The 19405-nt window shown below is 43.1% G+C and overlaps 1 protein-coding gene across 2 annotated transcripts in view; it reads right to left on the bottom strand.

Annotated features, from left to right (window-relative positions):
* SIRT5 (sirtuin 5) overlaps positions 1-19160 on the bottom strand; it is a 29367-nt gene extending 10207 nt beyond the window's left edge. The window contains exons 1-4 of one of the 2 annotated variants that reach the window (XM_073631080.1): positions 19036-19160; positions 8744-8870; positions 4988-5121; positions 1598-1823 (exon numbers count right to left, since the gene is read on the bottom strand). In XM_073631080.1, coding sequence (XP_073487181.1) covers positions 1598-1823; positions 4988-5121; positions 8744-8852 — 469 coding nt within the window. In that variant the 5' untranslated portion in view covers positions 8853-8870; positions 19036-19160. Of the gene's footprint in view, positions 1-1597; positions 1824-4987; positions 5122-8743; positions 8871-9145; positions 9166-19035 lie in introns of those variants that run through there. The other variant, XM_073631081.1, reaches the window with a different exon arrangement.
* Positions 19161-19405: the final 245 nt, after the last annotated feature.

Genomic DNA, 19405 nt, shown 5'->3' on the forward strand with positions numbered 1-19405 from the left:
GGTTTTAAAGCAGCGATTGAGAGTCACAGAAGAATTACCGTATTTATCAGCGTATAACACGCGCCGGCGTATAACACGCACCCCAAGTTTAGGAGAGAATTTTAAGGAAAAAAACTTTTAGGAGGGAAGTTGAAGGGAAAAAACTTACATTTAAATGCCCATCATTGCAGCCTTCTCAGTGCAGTCTTGCCCCAGTGCAGCCTTGTCAGTGCAGCCTTGCCCCAGTGCAGCCTTGCCCCAGTGCAGCCTTCGATCCTTAGATCCCCTGCCATCCTAGGCTTCATAATCGCCAACCGCGATTTGAAAATGGCGCCGCCGGCACCGAAATACACAGAGCCGCTCCTCGGCGGCTCTCGTTCACTTTCGGCTCCACTCGTAGTCCCGCCCGGGATGGGCGTGACTGTGAGCGGAGCCATCCGAACCTAGCCGAGTACACTCGGCTAGGTTCGGGCGGCGCTCGAGTGAAGCCGAAAGTGGCCGAGAAGAGCCGAGGACCGGCTCTGTGTATTTCGGCGCCGGCGGCGCCATTTTCAAATCGCGGTCGGCGATTTTAAAGATCTGACAGCTCGGGATGGCAGGGGATCGGCGTATAACACGCATCCGCGATTTTCCCCTGATTTTAAGGGGAAAAAGTGCGTGTTATACGCCGATAAATACGGTAGTAAAAAATAGGTATTTTTATTATCAAAAAACAATAGGATAATACTGTACAAAAGTTAAAACATGAGCTCTGGTATACACTGTGCGAGACCAAAGGATAGGGAGAAGGGGGAAAAAATGGTTGACAATACCAAATAGAGTACAAATTTCAAAATCATTTAAAAATTCTCAGCTTGCAACAACGGAATTTTGTTTTTTCCACACATCGGACAGTACAACCAAAATTCCATTATTGCAAGCTGAGAATTTTTAAATAAATTTTGAAATTTGTACTCTATTTGGTATTGTCAACCATTTTTTCCCCCTTCTCCCTATCCTTTGGTCTCGCACAGTGTATACCAGAGCTCATGTTTTAACTTTTGTACAGTATTGTCCTATTGTTTTTTGATAATAAAAATACCTATTTTTTACTAATTCTTCTGTGACTTTCAATTGCTGCTTTAAAACCCCACGGGGAACTTTTTCCTTCTTTTCAACATTTGCTATCCGGGGTGCGCAGCCTTTCAGACTCTATATATGTGCCATACCATGCTATAACTTCGGAGTGTCCATGCTGGAAGTGGAGGGCCCACAAGAACCTCTACAACCTCAGTGATGCCCAATACAAGAGCCATGGCAAGCAGCAGAAGGCCTGGAAAGAAATTGGTATAGCCCAAGAGCTATGACAGTACAAGAAACCACACAGAAAAACCAGGAAGCAGATACAAGAACAGGGGTGGCATACGATAAACACAGATGATACTGCTTTCCATTGGCTAAAATAAAAAACACCAGAAAATCGCTTCAAAAAGCAAACAAAAAAGCTTCAAAATTGCATTCAAACGCTGATGTTCAAGTATAAATGGGGGCTTACTATAGAGAAATTCATAAAATACATTTTTGAGTAGTGCCCATCTGGTTATTGAGGGACAATCACAAAATGTTGTCTCCAGCCTACCATGTATTTCAAAGAGATTGCGTGTCCCAGCCTTGCGATGCAGTTCATCAATATTCTGTGTAATCACCACCACCTTCCTCCCCTGCTTGCTGAGCCGAGATTCACACTCTGCAATGGCTAGATGTGCTGGGTTTGGACTTTTTGTCAGCACGACTTCTCTGCGGTAATGATAAAATTCCCAAACACGAGAGGGATTCCTGGCAAAGGCCTCTGGTGTAGCCAAGTGCTAGGATAAAATAATGGAAGCAGCTTTAATATTACATAAATGTCAGCAACATGTGTCCATCTGTATTGAGATATTTTTTGGAGATGGAGTTTAAAAAACACTGGCCGTGTAAAAATGTAGATATTTACACTTTAACTTTACTTATAACTGTACCATGGAAGTGGCAACAGAAATTAAACGGGAAGCTATGAATTAATTTGCTAAAACTGGAGTGTGCAAAACCTGGTGCAGCTGAAGCCAATCAGCTTCTGACTTCAGCTTGTTCAATTAAGCGTTGACAAAAAAAAAAAAAAAACTCTGGAAGCTGATTGGTTTGAATGTAGAGCTGCACCAGATTTTGCACTACCCTCATGCATTTTTAAACGTGTTTATACAAAGCCTATCCTGAAACTAAAATCTTCCACCTAGTTTAAAATACAATTCTTGCAGCAATATCCCCAGTACACTGGACATCCCTCTTCCACTGTTTATATTATTTATGTATGTAATTGGGCAGGCAGCTCAACCATTTCATCATCTTTTCTGCCTTCATTCTAAAAAGGTTTCCACCACTTAAAACCCAAACAATTCACACTGTGGGTTTGAATTACTACAACTAGAGAGTGCAAAATCTGGTGCACCTGTGCATGGTAGCCAATCAGCTTCTAACTGCACCTTGTTCAATTAATCTTTGACAACAAAACCTGTAAAACGATTGGATTCTATGCAGAGTTGCACCAGATTTTGCACTCTTCAGTTTTAGTAAATCAACCCCTATGTGTCTTAACTGTTGACATATGTTAAAGGATGCATTCTTACCTGCAAATGCACCCACACTCTAATTAGATTTGAACCCCAGCAGGGGGGTTCCCATGATTGCCTGCAGGAGGCAGCCACCTTGAAAGCAATGGGAGCCTACCGGCTCCTGTGGCTAATCGTGCTAACTTGCATATAATCTTAATGCAAGCGATCAGTCCTGGACGCAGCAATCTGCATCTAAGGCTGATCGCTCGCATTTGATCACTGCATAAGAGATTACATGCAATTGGCAGCGATTTGCTTCGGAAGCTAGCAGCCTATTATTGCTATCAATGGGGCCGCTTTCCACAGCTTTTTGCAGGCAGCCCCCATTGGGGTTCTCACATCCAATCGGGGTGCGGGTGCATTCGCAGGTGTGGATGCACCCTAAAGCCTGGTACACACGGACCAAATATCGGCCGGTATCAGCAGGTTCAACAGAAACAGGCCACTATTCGGCCTATGTGTACATCAGCCTGGCCGACTTCTGTCAAAAAGGCATGCTGAAAAACCATTATCCACGAGGTGCAGCCCCCCCCCCCTGTCAGAACACAATAGCTCAGCGTAGAGATCACTGTACTAACATTGCATAGTTGGTACAACAACGCCCCTCAAGCTCCTCAGCTTTTTGTTTTTTTTCGTTCAGCCCGCTGGGTTGAACTAAAAGAAAATTAAAAGTGTGTACGAGGCTTAAATGTTCCAGTGAGTTACTTTTATTTCTTTAGAAGCAGACAATTGACAAACCTGGACGTAGCAGACTGCAATTTGCTGAATCCTTGATGGGCATTTTATATTTTATCCCACCCGGTCTATAGCAAAATGATGGCAGGACTGAACTTCCGTCGATCGTCTCGACTTTTGTCAGCGTCATGACATCCCCCCACACACGCCATGCTATGGAGCAATCTGTGTCCGTCAGATACAGACAATGACTGATCAGTGTACCGGCCTGCTGCCAGTACCATGTGATCGCACACCAAATCACATGACAATTGTAAACAATGGATGGCTTCCTTTCATGCCACCCATGGTGTACAATTGTGTTGCTAGCTGTGACTGGTCACAGTGATCACATGATATAGTCAGGGCAAATCACAGCCCATCTACACCATGTTATTAGCTGTGGCCAAATCACAACAAATGACACTGAATGAATCAGTTTCATTCAATAAAAACAGTTGCTTATACCAGTGAAATTTACTGGTATAAACAATCATAATGGCTAAAAAAAATCCAGATCACTTCCCCAGATTAGTACAGTGTTACTGTGGTAACACTGTATTGATTGCACTGGTCACAGTGTGTTAAAAAAAAAAAAAAAAAAAAGTAATATATAAGAAATAAATTTAATGGATTTTTACATACTGTCACCAGTTAGTGTCCCTATTCACCGCCACACTCCTTATAGAATAACGCTGTACTGAAATGCTGACAGTATGTAAAATAAATAAATAAATTTAAAAAAAAATTACAACTTCAAAAAAAACTCGCCACGCCTCTTACTAAATACCTTGGACTGTCTACTTTCAAAAAAAAGGGGGAACTTGGGGGCATTTGTACTGTCCTGGCCTTTTTGGGCTTCAAAAAATGAACATCAGAACATCAGGATTGATAGATTTTCAGATATACTGTATATACACTATAGTTTATGGACTCTATAACTTTCTTACAGACTAAATAATACACTGATTTTGGATATTTTCACCAAAAAAAAAAAAAAAAAATGAAGCAGAATACATTTTGGCCCAAATTTTTGAAGGAAGATTATTTAATTGCAAAATTTAATAACTGAAAACGAGGAAAAATGCATTTTTTTTGTTTTCTTTTTTTTTTTTAGCAAAAAAATAAAAACCCCAGTCGTGGCTACATACTACCAAAAGAAAGCTCTATTTGTGTGGAAAAACAAAACTCATTTATGTACAGTGTTGCATGACCGCACAATTGTCATTTAAAATGCGACAGTGCTGAAAGCTGAAAATTGGACCGGCTAGGAAGGAGGTGAAAGCTCCCTGTATTGAAGTGATAAAGCTTTATTCAAGCTAAGTAATTTTAGCACTGTATTGTTTATAACCTGGTAAATGCAGATTGATGAAAAGCAGAGAGGTAGGATGAACCACAAAAATAAGATATTTTTTTTTAAATTAAACGGATAAAACATGTAATTGGTTGCAATAGGTAACCTCATCATCTCTGCTTTTAGCACATAGTTTGGGTTCCTTTTCTTCTACAACTGGTTTACAACACTTCAGCTTATATGACCTATCCTTACAAACAAGCTTACAGATCAGAACTGATTTACAGCGTATGCCTTTAGCAGATCTATCCCTCTGATAGGGATTCCATAAATGTAACAAATTAAATGCTACCCAGGTGATTTAAATGCTTACCTGAGCTTGCCATTTCCTCCAGAATCCTCCAGAACCTCTGAAAGTAGGAACTCCACTCTCTGCACTAACTCCAGCTCCTGTAATAACTGCTATATGTTTTGCCTTAGCAAATACTTCTCGAAATTCAGCCAGATCTATTACATGTGAGAAATGATGTAAGGTTAAAAAACAATGCAGTATGAATGTTACTACTATTTAGTGTGTAAAGAACCCCATGTCTCTGTTATACATAATCTCCCAGCTTTTTCTACCTCTTGGAGACTACAGCAGTTTATAGTCCTGTAGGAGGGGGATTAATCATAAACTGCTACAAGGAGACACAAAGTGTCACTATGGGCTTCCCAATTATTTGTTTATTCTACAGAATAGAAAGTTCACAGGGGACGTGTGACACCATTACTTGGCTTTGTATTGTCCACAGCTGTTGGGCAGATCTGGGAATTCTGGTGAGGGTATCTAATAACAGTAATCCTCCTCCCAGTGGTACATTAGGGCTTAGATCACACTAGTGCAAATTCAAATGCAATTCTGTACAACTCAAGACGCATGACAATGAAAATCACATTGTTTGCAATGGTGTAAATTCACATCAATGCAACTTGGCACAGAGTAATTTTGGTCCCATAGAATATGCAAACCACATCCAAGTAGGATCCAAGTAGCATTACATAAAGCAGTTTGATCACAGCAGTGTAAATCTAGCCCTAATGTTTTCTTCAACGGACACCTTACAGAACCCCGCAATCAATATCATTCCGAAGCTAGAATCATGCTAAGATTCAATAACCTGTGCGAGAATTGTGAGTTGACTTTTTATATAAGAAATACTACAAAATCTAATATTACAACATTGTTGTGATAAATTCAATATGTATTGTGATAAAATACTGAATGCATACTGTATTGCTTTAACCACTTGCCTGGGGCCAATTCTAACACCTCTCATATATGTAAAAATCTGTATTTTTTGCTAGAAAGTCCCTAGAGAATAAAATGGCGATCAATGCAATTTTTTATGTCATATGGTATTTGTGCAGCGGTTTTTCAAACACTTTTTTTGGAAAAAAAATACACTTCAATTAATTAAACGTCATGCTTTAAAATTGCGCACACTCATGGAATGGCGACATACTCCGCTAATTAAAAATCTCCATAGGCGTTGCTTTAAACATTTCTACAGAATACCAGTTTAGAGTTTCCAGAGGATATCTAGTGGCAGAATGATTGTTCTCACTCTGACGCTCGCGACGATACCTCACGTTTGGTTTGAACATCGTTTACATATGTGGGCATGACCCACGTATGATTTCACCACTGCGCACGAGCACGGGGGGACAGGGGCGCTGTAATTGTTAGAGATTGCATGGGATTTTAATGGCAATAAAGCATGGTATAAACGCAGAGTTTTTTTTTTTTTTTTTTTAATCAACCAGCGGGTGGAGCGAAAAATAATTCACAGATCCCCGCATCCACACAAGTGATGAGGATGCAGGAATCTCCCCCACTGCTCTATTGCAGCAGTCACCAAACAGCTGTCTTTGGACCACTGATGGTCCACAAGGAAATTCTGGTGGTCCCCAAGGGTACTGCCGCAAATCAACATTGTGGCGGATGTATACCACCCAAAGTTGTTTCCAGTGTTATTCTCAATGCGCACGGACAATCAATACTGTCAACGCGCATTGATACCTGATGCCTCCTCCGTAGTTCTGGCTCCTGTGTGAACTCAAATGGAGCAGTGCAGAGGGGGGGGGGGAGGGGGGGGGAGAAGGGGACTTTCAATGGCAGCACTGATTACAGACTGCGGGAGGGAGCACTGAGCTTGAGCACATGGCTGGAAAGGAGGTGAGATCCAATAATGAGGAGTTTGTATAAGTCAGCAGTGTGATGCAGAGTGGGAGGGGGCAGAGAGCCAGTGCATTGTGTGTATGAGGCAGTAGTGTGATCCAGGGGGAGGGGTGCAGAGAGCCAGTGCATTGTGTGTGTAAGGCAGCAGTGTGATCCAGGGGGAGGAGTGCAGCGAGCCAGAGCATTGTGTGTATAAGGCAGCAGTGTGATCCAGGGGAGGGGGGCAGAGAGCCCGAGCATTGTGTGTATAAGGTATGTAAAATTCATTATAGTGGTCCGCGGGCTTCAAAATTGTGAGTTTAGTGGTCCGTGAGGTCTGAAAGGTTGGCAACCACTGCTCTATTGTATTCTGACAGCGGAGATTCTCCTCCCATCAGAATACACAGTTCAGCGCTGCAGCCATTGGTTGTATGCACTGATCAAATGCTGGTTTTCCAGCAGGACCGTTCAATAGAAGCCGGTCATTAGACCAGCTTCTGTTGAAAAGACAGAGCTACACACGAAATTTGGTACGTGTGCGTTATCGGCGGCGGGAGAGGAGCCACCCCCCTACCGTCGCTAACCGGAGCTGTCGGCAACGGCGGAGGCGATCGGGACCTGTCCATGGCCGGGTATGGAGACGAGTGAGGGGAAAATAACCCCCACCCGTCCCCATACCATAGCAGGGCAGAAGCAACATCATAACGTCACTTCCGCCAATACGTCTTATAGAGCCATTTTTTCAAATGACAAAAATTTTTTTTTTTTTAATTGCATTTTAGTCCAAATATGAGATCTGAGGACTTTTTGACCCCAGATCTCATAATTAAGAGGACCTGTCATGCTTTTTTCTAAGGGATGTTTACATTCCTTGTAATAGGAATAAAAAAAGTGACCCAATTTTTTTTTTACAGTGAAAAAAAAAAAAATCCAGTAAAATAAATAAGAAGAAAAAAAAAAAAAACGTGAGTAGCGCCCGCATATGAAAACGGTGGTCAAACCACACATGAGGTATTGCCGCAATGGTTAGAGCGAGAGCAATAATTCCAGCCCTAGACCTCCTCTGTAACTCAAAACATGCAACCTGTAGAATTTTTTTAAACGTCGCCTATGGAGTTTTTTAAGGGCAAAAGTTTGACGCCATTCCACGAGTGGGCGCAATTATCTTTCACAATATAAAAAAAAATTGGTCTTACTTCACTGTTGTCTTATTTTTTTATTCAAAAAAAAGTGATTTTTTTTTCCCCCCAAAAAAAGACCATTGCACAAATACGGTGTGAAAAAAAGTATTGCAATGACCGCCATTTTATTCTCTAGGGTGTTAGAAAAAAAAAACAATATATAATGTTTGGGGGTTTCTAAGTAATTTTCTAGCAAAAAAAAAAAAAAAGGTTTTAAACTTGTAAACACCAAAATCTCAAAACGAGGCTGGTCCTTAAGTGGTTAAGGATATATGCTACTAAGGCAAATCAAAGTGAGATAAAGCAGACAGAACAATATAGGAGCAATGTCTACTAAATGAAATGATCAAACATTTTAAACTGTAGTTATGGCTGGGCACAGACAACTTGAAGTCTGTCCATTGAGCTTGTGAGAGACAGAGAGAAAATACCTGAACAATGACCACATCTGACAAGTTGCAGTTGCTGTTCAGGCTAGAAGTTTGCACCCGACTCAGTCGAGCAGGCTGGGGCTTGCAGAGCCACTCAGGGGTTGAATTTTGGACCATTCAACAGCCTTTATAAAGAAATAATGTTGAAGTTTTGATGTATGTTGCCTTAGCATTGCAAGTACCATGCAAAATTCAAGCCATTGTAAAACATAAAATGTCTGTTTTTTTTCTTTTAAAGAAAAGCTTTAAAAAGTTGGATGGAAATGCCATCTTATAGCAGATGTACAGACCATTTCTACCAACACAGTGATACTTACTAGAGCTTGGTCGTGCCATAGCAACAGCAATGCCCTTCTGTCTTCCTGGCTTCAATCCAAAGTAAACCTGGGTTACCAGCCTCCGAGTGTGAAATGGAAGAAAAATCATTAGGACTAATTAGGCTACCTAGAAGACAAAACATGCAAATTAAAAAAAATGTTAACTGTTCTATCAAAGTGTAGGTGTTGAAGCACATATAAAAAAGTACCATTAAACAATAACATTTTCTGAGCAATACGATTTCACAAGGTTATTAAAAATATATTCAGCCTTAATTTTGTTAGATATAAAGTGCACTATGAAGTTTTAGAGTTGCTAAACCTATTCTTTCTCCTGTGTAGTAAATTGATAAACGGGAGACCAGGATGTGAATTGGCAGGTTGCAGCGTTGAGCATCTTACCATTACACAGACAGCAGAGCAGTGTATAGCTTTGCCTTGCAGAGTAGGGGAGGAAGTCCTAAGTACACAGCCTGAGTCATAGCCAACATACAGGAGAGACGTGCAGTTCTAGGCATCAGACTATTAAAGTGCTACGTGAGCAAAGAGCATGGCATCTGAAATTTGCTGACAATATACCCCCCACCCCCCCTCCTACGACTGGCCAGCTTCCTCCAGGGCAGCTTGGCATACATACATCACCCCGTGTAGTTTTTGACATCTGTCTGGGGTAAAGGAGTGTAAAAAGATGTAGCAAAAGCCAATTCCAGCTGGTACAGATTGCTTTCAAAGCAGCAGAGTAACAAATGAAGAAGAAGAAAAAAGCAAAAAAGAGACAAATCTCAGTTCTTGCTTACAATACACACGCCATATAATTATAGTTTTGTAGAATAATTTGATATAGAAAGCAAATATATTCTGAAGAATCATAAACATCTTAGGGTCCATGCACACTGGCTTTAAAAAAAAAAAAAAAAAAAAAACACACCTGTGCTCGACAGAAAAACAAAAATACTCTTTGAGAGTTTTTTTGTACTAGCATTTAGCGTTTTTTTTTTTCTGCCAGAAAACCACTCTTATGCCGTGTACACACAAGTGGACTTTTCAATGGACTAGGATCCGGCGGACAAGTCGATCGTGTGTGGGCTCCAGCGGACTTTTTTTCCCCAAAAGTCCGACGGACCTAGAAATAAAACATGTTTCAAATCTTTCCGATGGACTCGAGTCCAGTCGAAAAATCCGCTCATCTGTATGCTAGTCCGACGGACAAAAAAACGACGCTAGGGCAGCTATTGGCTACTGGCTATGAACTTCCTTATTTTAGTCCGGTCGTACGTCATCACGTACGAATCTGTCGGACTTTGGTTGATCGTGTGTAGGCAAGTCCGTTCATTCGAAAGTCCGTTGAAAAGTCCGCCCGTGTGTACGCGGCATTAATAATGCAAAACAGAAGGGTTTTTTTTACTGCCTCTAAATGTCCTAATGTGCATGGACACATAGGGGGTTATTTACCAAAGGAAAATCCACTTTGCACTACAAAGTGCACTTGAAATTGCACTTGGAAGTGCAGTCGCTGTAGATCCGAGGGGGACATGCAAGGAAAATAAAAAACAGCATTTTAGCTTATACATGATTGGATAATAAATTCAGCAGAGCTTCCCCTCATTTCAGATCTTCCCTTCAGATTTACAGCAACTGCACTTCCAAGTGCACTTTGCACTTGTAGTGCAAAATGGATTTGCCTTTCGTAAATAACCCCATAGGATAACATTAGTTGCTTCTACAGGCAAATCACTAAACTCCTCTAGGAACAGTTGGCCCTTAAAGCAGATACAATATGGACAAAAATGGTTTGTCATCAAAAGACTACAAATAATACAAAATGTCGTACCCCCAAAATCAGTTAAAGGAGACATACAGCCAAAGCTCAGCTCGTTTGTTTGCTCAGCTCGGGCAAGATCGCAACACTGGGGTCGGGACCCGCCCACATGCCTGGACAGGCACCCGGCGCAGCCTCTTAGCGGGCCGCTGAAAGCCTGAGCCGGCGGCTCCCTCTACAGCCCAGCGCTCCAGTGAGCGAGGGGGGGGCAGAGCAGAAAGCTGCTGACTGACAGTCACCAGCTCACTGCTCACGGAGCTGTGAGCAGTGTTGCCAACCATCGGTATTTTTACTGGCAGCCACTAAATAATGGGTATTTTTCTCTTGCCAGTGACACAAAAAGTTTGCCAGTAAAGAATATGGCTGTAGCGCTCGCTCTGGTCCAGAATTAGCCGAGACCATCCGAGTCCCTGCTACAGTGTGTTTGGGTGGTGCCTGTGGGGCGCGGGTCTGGAGGAGGCGGTGCCTAGGCATGTTCTGTGATGTCATTGGGCAAAGGAAGCCAAGTGGCCGGAGCCTCGTGTGTGGGTCTGCAGGACGGGAGCAAGGAAAGCCCGGAGGGGGGCTGTCAGTGCTGTAAGGACTGGAGTGAACGGAAGAATCCACCTGGCGTGGCAAGAGATGGTTACTGTGACTCAGGAGGGAACGTGTTGTATCAGTGAGCGGTCATCATCATCTGTGCTGCTGTCAGTGTCACCGTGAGAGTCAATTTTATGTGTGTGTGCCTGCCCATTCTAAGTCCTGTCCTTGAGCTACTTACTATATCAAAACTAAAACAAGAAATAGGTTTGTCTTAATATCCATCTTAAATCAAATTGCTAACTGCATATTGTACTTGTTTGTAGCCTAAATACTCAAATTTGCACTAAATGTTGGAAATGTCAGTAAATTTTGGGTGTTGTGTCAGTAAAATTAATTCTAATAGGTTGACAACACTGAGCTGTGAGAATTGAGCGATCTAACACCGCCAATTGCTCGGTTCTCACAGCTCAGTGTTAGAGTCGGCAGGGGACAGATGCAGCATCGGATCGATGCTACATCCAAACTAGGCAAGTATGATTCTGCAAAAGCCCCAAACCCCATACCTCTCTGTTATCCACGGTTGGAAACAGTTTTTTTTTTGCTAGAAAATTACTTAGAACCCCCAAAAATTATACATTTTTTTTCTAACACCCTAGAGCAGTGATGGCGAACCTTGGCACTCCAGATGTTTTGGAACTACATTTCCCATGATGCTTAACTACACTGCAGAGTGCATGAGCATCATGGGAAATGTAGTTCCAAAACATCTGGGGTGCCAAGGTTCGCCATCACTGCCCTAGAGAATAAAATGGCGGTCGTTGCAATACTTTCTGTCACACCATATTTGCGCAGCAGTCTTACAAGCGCACTTTTTTTGGAAAAAAATACACTTTTTTGAATTAAAAAATAAGACAACAGTAAAGTTAGCCCAGTTTTTGTTTATGTTGTGAAAGATAATGTTATGCCGAGTAAATGGATTCCCAACATGTCTTGCTTCAAAATTGTGCCCGCTCGTGGAATGGCGACAAACTTTTACCCTTAAAAATCTCCATAGGTGACGTTTAAAAAATTCTACAGGTTGCATGTTTTGAGTTACAGAGGAGGTCTAGGGCTAGAATTATTGCTCTCGCTGTACCGATCACAGCGATACCTCACATGTGTGGTTTGAACACCGTTTTCATATGCGGGAGCTACTCACGTATGCGTTCGCTTCTGTACGCGAGCTCGGTGGGACGGGGAGCATTTAAAAAAAAAAAAAAAAAAAAAAATGTATTTTCTTATTTATTTTACCTTTTATTTTTACACTGTTCTTTAAAAAAAAAAAAAAAAAATTGTGTCACTTTTATTTCTATTACAAGGAATGTAAACATCCCTTGTAATAGAAAAAAAGCATGACAGGACCTCTCAAATATGAGATCTGGGGTCAAAAAGACCTCAGATCTCATATCTACACTCAAATGCAATAAAAAAAATAATAAAAAATGGCCCTTTAAGAACTATGGGCGGAAGTGACGTTTTGACGTCGCTTCCGCCCTGCAATGGTATGGAGACGGGTGGGGGCCATCTTCCCCTCACTTGTCTCCATACCCAGCAAGTGAAAACATCCAATCGCCTTCGCCTCTGCCGACAGCTCTAGTAAGCGGCGGAGGGCACCGGAGCGTGGCAGCAGGGGAGGGTGCCCCTCCCCAGCCGCCGATAAAAATGATCTCGCAGCGAATTCGCCGCAGAGACCACTCTTATCGGAAAGCGGAGGCCATTTTTCCGCTTTCAGCGCTGTCACACTTTGAATGACAATTGCGTGGTCATGCAACACTGTACCCAAATTAAATTTTTATTATTTTTTCCCCACAAATAGAGCTTTTAGTGGTATTTGATCACCTCTGCGGTTTTTATTTTTTGCGCTATAAACAAAAGAAGAGTGACAAGTTTGAAAAAAAAATAAAAAAAAAAAAAAAAAACACAATATTTTTTACTTTTTGCTATAATAAATATCCAATTTTATTTATTTTTTTAAACAATTTTTTTCCTCAGTTTAGGCCGAAACGTATTCTTCTACATATTTTTGGTAAAAAAAATAAACAAATAAAAAACGCAATAAGAGTATATTGATTGGTTTGCGCAAAAGTTATAGCGACTACAAAATAGGGTATTTATAGCATTTTTATTATTTATTTTTTTTTTTACTAGTAATGGCGGCGTTTTGCGATTTTTATCGTGACTGCGATATTGTGGCGGACATATCAGACACTTTTGACACATTTTTGGGACCATTCACATTTATACAGCGATCCGTGCTATAAAAATGCATTGATTACTGTGTAAATGTGACTGGCAGGGAAGGGGTTAACACTAGGGTGTGATCGAGGGGTTAACTGTGTTGCTAGGGAGTGTTTCTAACTGAAGGGGAGGGGACTCACAAGGGGAGGAGACCGATCGGTGTAGCTCTATACTGAGAACACACATCGGTCTCCTCTCTGACAGGACATGGATTTGTGTGTTTACATACACAGATCCACGGTCCTGCCGTGTTACCGGGCAATCGCAGGTGCCCGGCGGATATCACGGCCGCCGGGCACGCGCATCGGGTGCCCAGTGACACGGCAGGCGCGCGTGATTGCCGCTGGTGGGCAAGGAAGGCGAGGGCGTCATATGACGTCCTCCCAGAACGAGAGCCGCGCTGCCTGGCCGTCATATGATGGCCGGGGGGCGGCCAGCGGTTAAACAGAAAATTTGAATTTTTGCTTTACCTGTGAAATCCTTTTCTTGGAGTACTTGCAGGACATGGAGGACTTTTTATACTAGACTTGGGTTAGCATTGCACTAATACCGGTGCCGATACTGTACATCTGCACAAGTACTTGTACTCCCGCAAATGCTTCGATACTAAAACCGATACCTTCAGACTCGGTTCACATATGTGTGGGCCGGTTTGCAGTGAGATTTTGTTCAGAGGTTCAGGTGCAATTCCAATACAAAATTGGAGTGAATGGAGATACTCTTTTCAGTTTCCAAATTGTGTCCAACACAGGTTTTCCAATGGAAAAACTCTATCCCCTTTCCAAATTGTGCTCATGCATTTTCTCCTTGCCATTCGGCCTTGTGATGGAGACACTATCCTCTTTCCAAATTGTACTCCTGCATTTTCTGTCACACCAGCTTTTAAGAGGGGGTTAAACCCTCAATGTTGGATTTTTTATATATTATTAATATACACACAGTATCTCACAAAAGTGAGTACACCCTTCTCATTTTTGGAAATATTTTATTCTATCTTTTCATGTGACAACACTGAAGAAATGACACTTTGTAACAATGTAAAGCAGTGGGTGTACAGCTTGTATAACAGTGTAAATTTGCTGTCCTCTCAAAATAACTCAACACACAGCCGTTAATGTCTAAACCGCTGGCAACAAAAGTGAGTACACCCCAAGTGAAAATGTCCAAATTGAGCCCCAATTAGCCATTTTCCCTCCCCGGTGTCATGTGACTCGTTAGTGGTTCAAGGCCTCAGGTGTGAATGGAGAGCAGGTGTGTTAAATTTGGTGTTATCGCTCTCACTCTCTCATACTGGTCACTAGAAGTTCAACATGGCACCTCATGGCAAAGAACTCTCCGAGGATCTGAAAAAAAGAATTGTTGCTCTACATAAAGATGGCCTAGGCCAGGGGTCAGCAACCCGCAGCCCGCCACCGCTAAATCTCCAGCCCGCCATTAATTCACAGGATCCGGCCCGTGGACAAGTGATTGGATGTTTTTCATACTGTTATATGGTAAAACTGCAGCCATATTACCTCAATAAGAGCACCACTCGGCGTTCAGATTACTTGCCGCCTCTCTACTCCCCCCCCCGCCTCTCCTCCTGACTGACGTCATTCTCTGTCCTGCCGAATTGTCAGACGAGAAGAAGAGAGGCGGCGAGCAATCTGAGCACCGAGTGGCGCTCTTAATGAGGTAATATAGCTGCAGTTTTATCATATCACAAACACTTTTGCAGATAACAGTGACTAATAGGAGGAATATTCAGGGCCATCTTAAGTATTGTTTGGACCCTGTCCACAGCCACCACTGTACCCCCCCCCCCCAGTCCACAGCCACCGCTGTACCCCCCCCAGTCCACAGCCACCACTGTACCCCCCCCCCCCCAAGTCCACAGCCACCGCTGTACCCCCCCCCAGTCCACAGCCACCGCTGTACCCCCCCCAGTCCACAGCCACCACTGTGCCCCCCCCCCAGTCCACAGCCACCACTGTATTCCCCCCCCGTGTCCACCTCTGTACCCCCCCCAGTCCACAGACACCACTGTATTCCCCCCCCCCCCGTGTCCACCTCTGTACCCCCTGTCCCCAGCCACCTCTGTATCCCCCCCCGTCCACAGCCACCTCTGTGTATCCCCCCCTGTCCACAGCCACCACTGTACCCCCCCTGTCCACAGCCACCACTGTACCCCCCCAACTTCATTTATTAGCAGGTGAATGCGCCCTCCATGCATTCACATACATTGAATCCGGCCCTTAAGTGGAAAAAGGATGCTGACCCCTGGCCTAGGCTATAAGATTGCCAAGACCATACAGCGGTTTAACTGGATAGGTTCCACTCAGAACAGGGCTTGCCATGGTTGACCAAAGAAGTTGAGTGCAGGTGCTCAGAGTCATATCCAGAGGTTGTCTTTGGGAAATAGATGTATGAGTGCTACCAGCATTGCTGCAGAGTTTGAAGGGGTGGGGGGTCAGCCTGTCAGTGCTCAGACCATATGCCTCAAAAAACTGCATGGGTGTCATCCTAGAAGGAAGCCTCTTCTAAAGATGATGCACAAGTAAGCCCACAAACAGTTTGCTGAAGACATGTAGACTAAGGACATGGATTACTGGAACCATGTCCTGTGGTCTGATGAGACCAAGATAAACTTATTGGGTTCAGATGGTGTCAATCGTGTATGGCGGCAACCAGGTGAGGAGTACAAAGACAAGTGTGTCTTGCCTACAGTCAAGCATGGTGGTGGGAGTGTCATGGTCTGGGGCTGCATGAGTGCTGCTGGCACTGGGGAGCTACAGTTCATTGAGGGAACCATGAATGCCAACATGTACTGTGACATACTGAAGCAGGGCATGATCCCCTCCCTTCGGAGACTGGACCGCAGGGCAGTATTCCAACATAACAACCCCAAACACACCTCCAAGACGACCACTGCCTTGCTATAGAAGCTGAGGGTAAAGGTGATGGACTGGCCAAGCATGTATCCAGACCTAAACCCTATTGAGCATCTGTGGGGCATCCTCAAACGGAAGGTGGAGGAGCGCAAGATCTCTAACATCCACCAGCTCTGTGATGTCATCATGGAGGAGTGGAAGAGGACTCCACTGGCAACCTGTGAAGCTCTGGTGAACGCCATGCCCAAGAAAGTTAAGGCAGTGCTGGAAAATAATGGTGGCCACACAAAATATTGACACTTTGAGCCTAATTTGGACATTTTCACTTAGGAGTGTACTCACTTTTGTTGCCAGACATTAATGGCTGTGTGTTGAGTTATTTTCAGGGGACAGCAAATTTACACTGTTATACAAGCTGTACACTCACCACTTTACATTGTAGTAAAGTGTCATTTCTTCAGTCTCACATGAAAAGATAGAATAAAATATTTCCAAAAATATGAGGGGTGTACTCACTTCTGTGAGATACTGTACATACGCACGTATATATTATATTTATTGTGTATCTAACCTGCTCTACCAAATTAGGGGGGGTTTGTGAGAGGAGGGGGGGGCTGGGCTTTTTTTTTTTTTTTTTTTCTTTTACTGTCTTGGGGTGTCTGATTGAGGAAGAAGGAAGTCCTCTAGTCTTCCTCCTCAGTTCTCTGGAGACTCTCTCCCCGATTCGTCACCTCTGGGATGGAGACTCTGGGGAGGGGGAATTCTCACACAGATCGCCAGTTGAGGTGCTGAGTTGCACCTTCATAAACTGGGAATTTCTTCTTCTGTCAATGACAGATTCTCTGTGTTCTCCCCTGATCATCTCTTTTTCATAAACGAATGATCTGAGATGAGCTGCAATCATCAGGATCGCAGCTCATTTCAGTTTCATAAACAGACACCTTAATTCAAATCCATGAACCACAGCACATGGTGATGCAGTGTAGAACATTGCATAATACAGTAAAACCTTGATTTGAGAGTAACTTGGTTTGAGAGCGTTTTGCAAGACAAGCAAAATTTTTAAATACATTTTGACTTGATATACAAGCGATGTCTTGATATACAAGTAGCGGCATGTCACAACGGAGTATAAAAGGGAAGAGAGGTGCCTCTAAGTGTAGCAATATGGTTACATTTAATGAAGGTACAACATTTAGCAACTCATATAGTTGATAATTAAAACAGACACATCAAAGTACAACCCTGCTCTACTGCAGGATAGTCTTCCCGGTCACAATTGCAGACTGACAGCGGTGAGAGCCGGCGGTGCGGGAGATGGTCTATGTCAGTGATGGCGAACCTTGGCACCCCAGATGTTTTGGAACTACATTTCCCATGATGCTCATGGACTTTGCAGTGTAGTGGAGCATCATGGGAAATGTAGTTCCAAAACATCTGGGGTGCCAAGGTTCGCCATCACTGGCCTATGTGGACAGCTTTAGTCCGGATTCCTGCATACTTAGATGTGCCTCTTTTAATCATCAGCCATGTGAATTGCTAAATGTTGTACCTTCATTAAATGTAACCATATTGCTACACTTAGAGGCACCTCTCTTCTCTTTTATACTCTGTAGCTCCTGCTGGATTTTGCTTCTAATCCCCTTGTATAGGCTTGCCGTTTGTGGATGGACATTTTATGGTTACACAACTGATCACATTGTTATAATCTTTTTATATGGACTATAAACTGAAGAAGGACTTATGAATAAATGATTGTGGAACAAATCATTTGAGTTTCCATTATTTCTTATGGGGAAATTTGCTTTGATTACAAGAATGTTTCTGGAACAAATTATGCTCGCAATCCAAGGTTTTACTGTACTGTGCTTTGTAAAAATACATCTGCTTTTTTTTCCCCCACATGCCTCTTGCATACGCGAGTAAAAAAAACAAAAGTAATAGCAAATGTTTTACTGATCTGAGCACAAGTTCATCCATGGAACAACACACACAGCTATGTAAAGAACAGTAATAGAGCCGTAAGATGAAATCAGAAAATGTGAGATTTGGGTGCAGTCATCTATGGGCATACACATGTATACATTTACGGGCATACGCATGTATACATTTACGGGCATACGCATGTATACATTTACGGGCATACGCATGTATACATTTACGGGCATACGCATGTATACCTGCAATGCTGGCAGAAGAGGACGAAGATTTTTACACTTACGCAAGGAACGTTTTTCTGAGGACCTTCCTGTCAATAAGATCCAGAGTATAAACTTCAGTAAATGATTACGTCTGTGTGCAACTGGCCTAACAAAGCACCTTGGTTTGCACAGATCTACGGCAAAGTGTTGTGTATAGGTTTGGACTGGTCTGACCCATGCTGCCCTGTACATTTGGGGTGAAGGAGCCCTAAATATTTAGTTTGCTGTGTGAGCCCAGCTAGACAACGATCAGCATGTTTCCAGTACAAGGCCACACAGGACATGCTGAGGTCACTGGGATCAGGACTGGCAGCACGTGTATATACGCCCCATACAGGGGAAAAGGCACCTCTAATAACATTGATCTGCAGATCGCACACCTGAAATCAATGTGTACACACACACACACAGACTTACACATGAGCAGTATAACAATCTACAAGGCCGATCTGTAGTGCAGGAAGCCACCATTGCAGTAACTTCCCATCGCCTGTAAGCAGCGTCTCCCCCTCCCCACCTTCCTCTATCCGGTAGAACGACCCTCCCATACAGACCCCCCTCTCTTGTACAATTCTCCCCAACATCACAGATCTTTCCTATTACCTGCCGAGCAGCCAGGCCTGCAACTACTCCAATAAACAAGTGTGACAGCAGCCACACGTAGCCTGCAGCACCACCTATCGGCCGCTGCCAGAAGTACACCTCTTCTACAGGGACTGAGTACAGCACAGTTCTTATACCCTACTGCTATGTTCTCTGTGTGGCTGGGCTCAGGTCACAAGTGCTAAACTACATTGGCATTAAAAACTTGGCACTTTGTGTCTACATGAAAAAGTAATAAAACAAAATGGGCTGAAAAAAATTGGAAGGGCCCATCTTGGCACCCTGGTTTGTTAAAGCAGTTAAATAAGGACATGTGCGCTTTTGGTGCATTTAGCTGCGTTCCGGTGTGTTCCAGTGCGTTTTTTATGTG

Source organism: Aquarana catesbeiana, linkage group LG05 (genome assembly GCF_042186555.1).
Source record: "Aquarana catesbeiana isolate 2022-GZ linkage group LG05, ASM4218655v1, whole genome shotgun sequence".
Classification (NCBI taxonomy): Eukaryota; Metazoa; Chordata; class Amphibia; order Anura; family Ranidae; genus Aquarana; species Aquarana catesbeiana.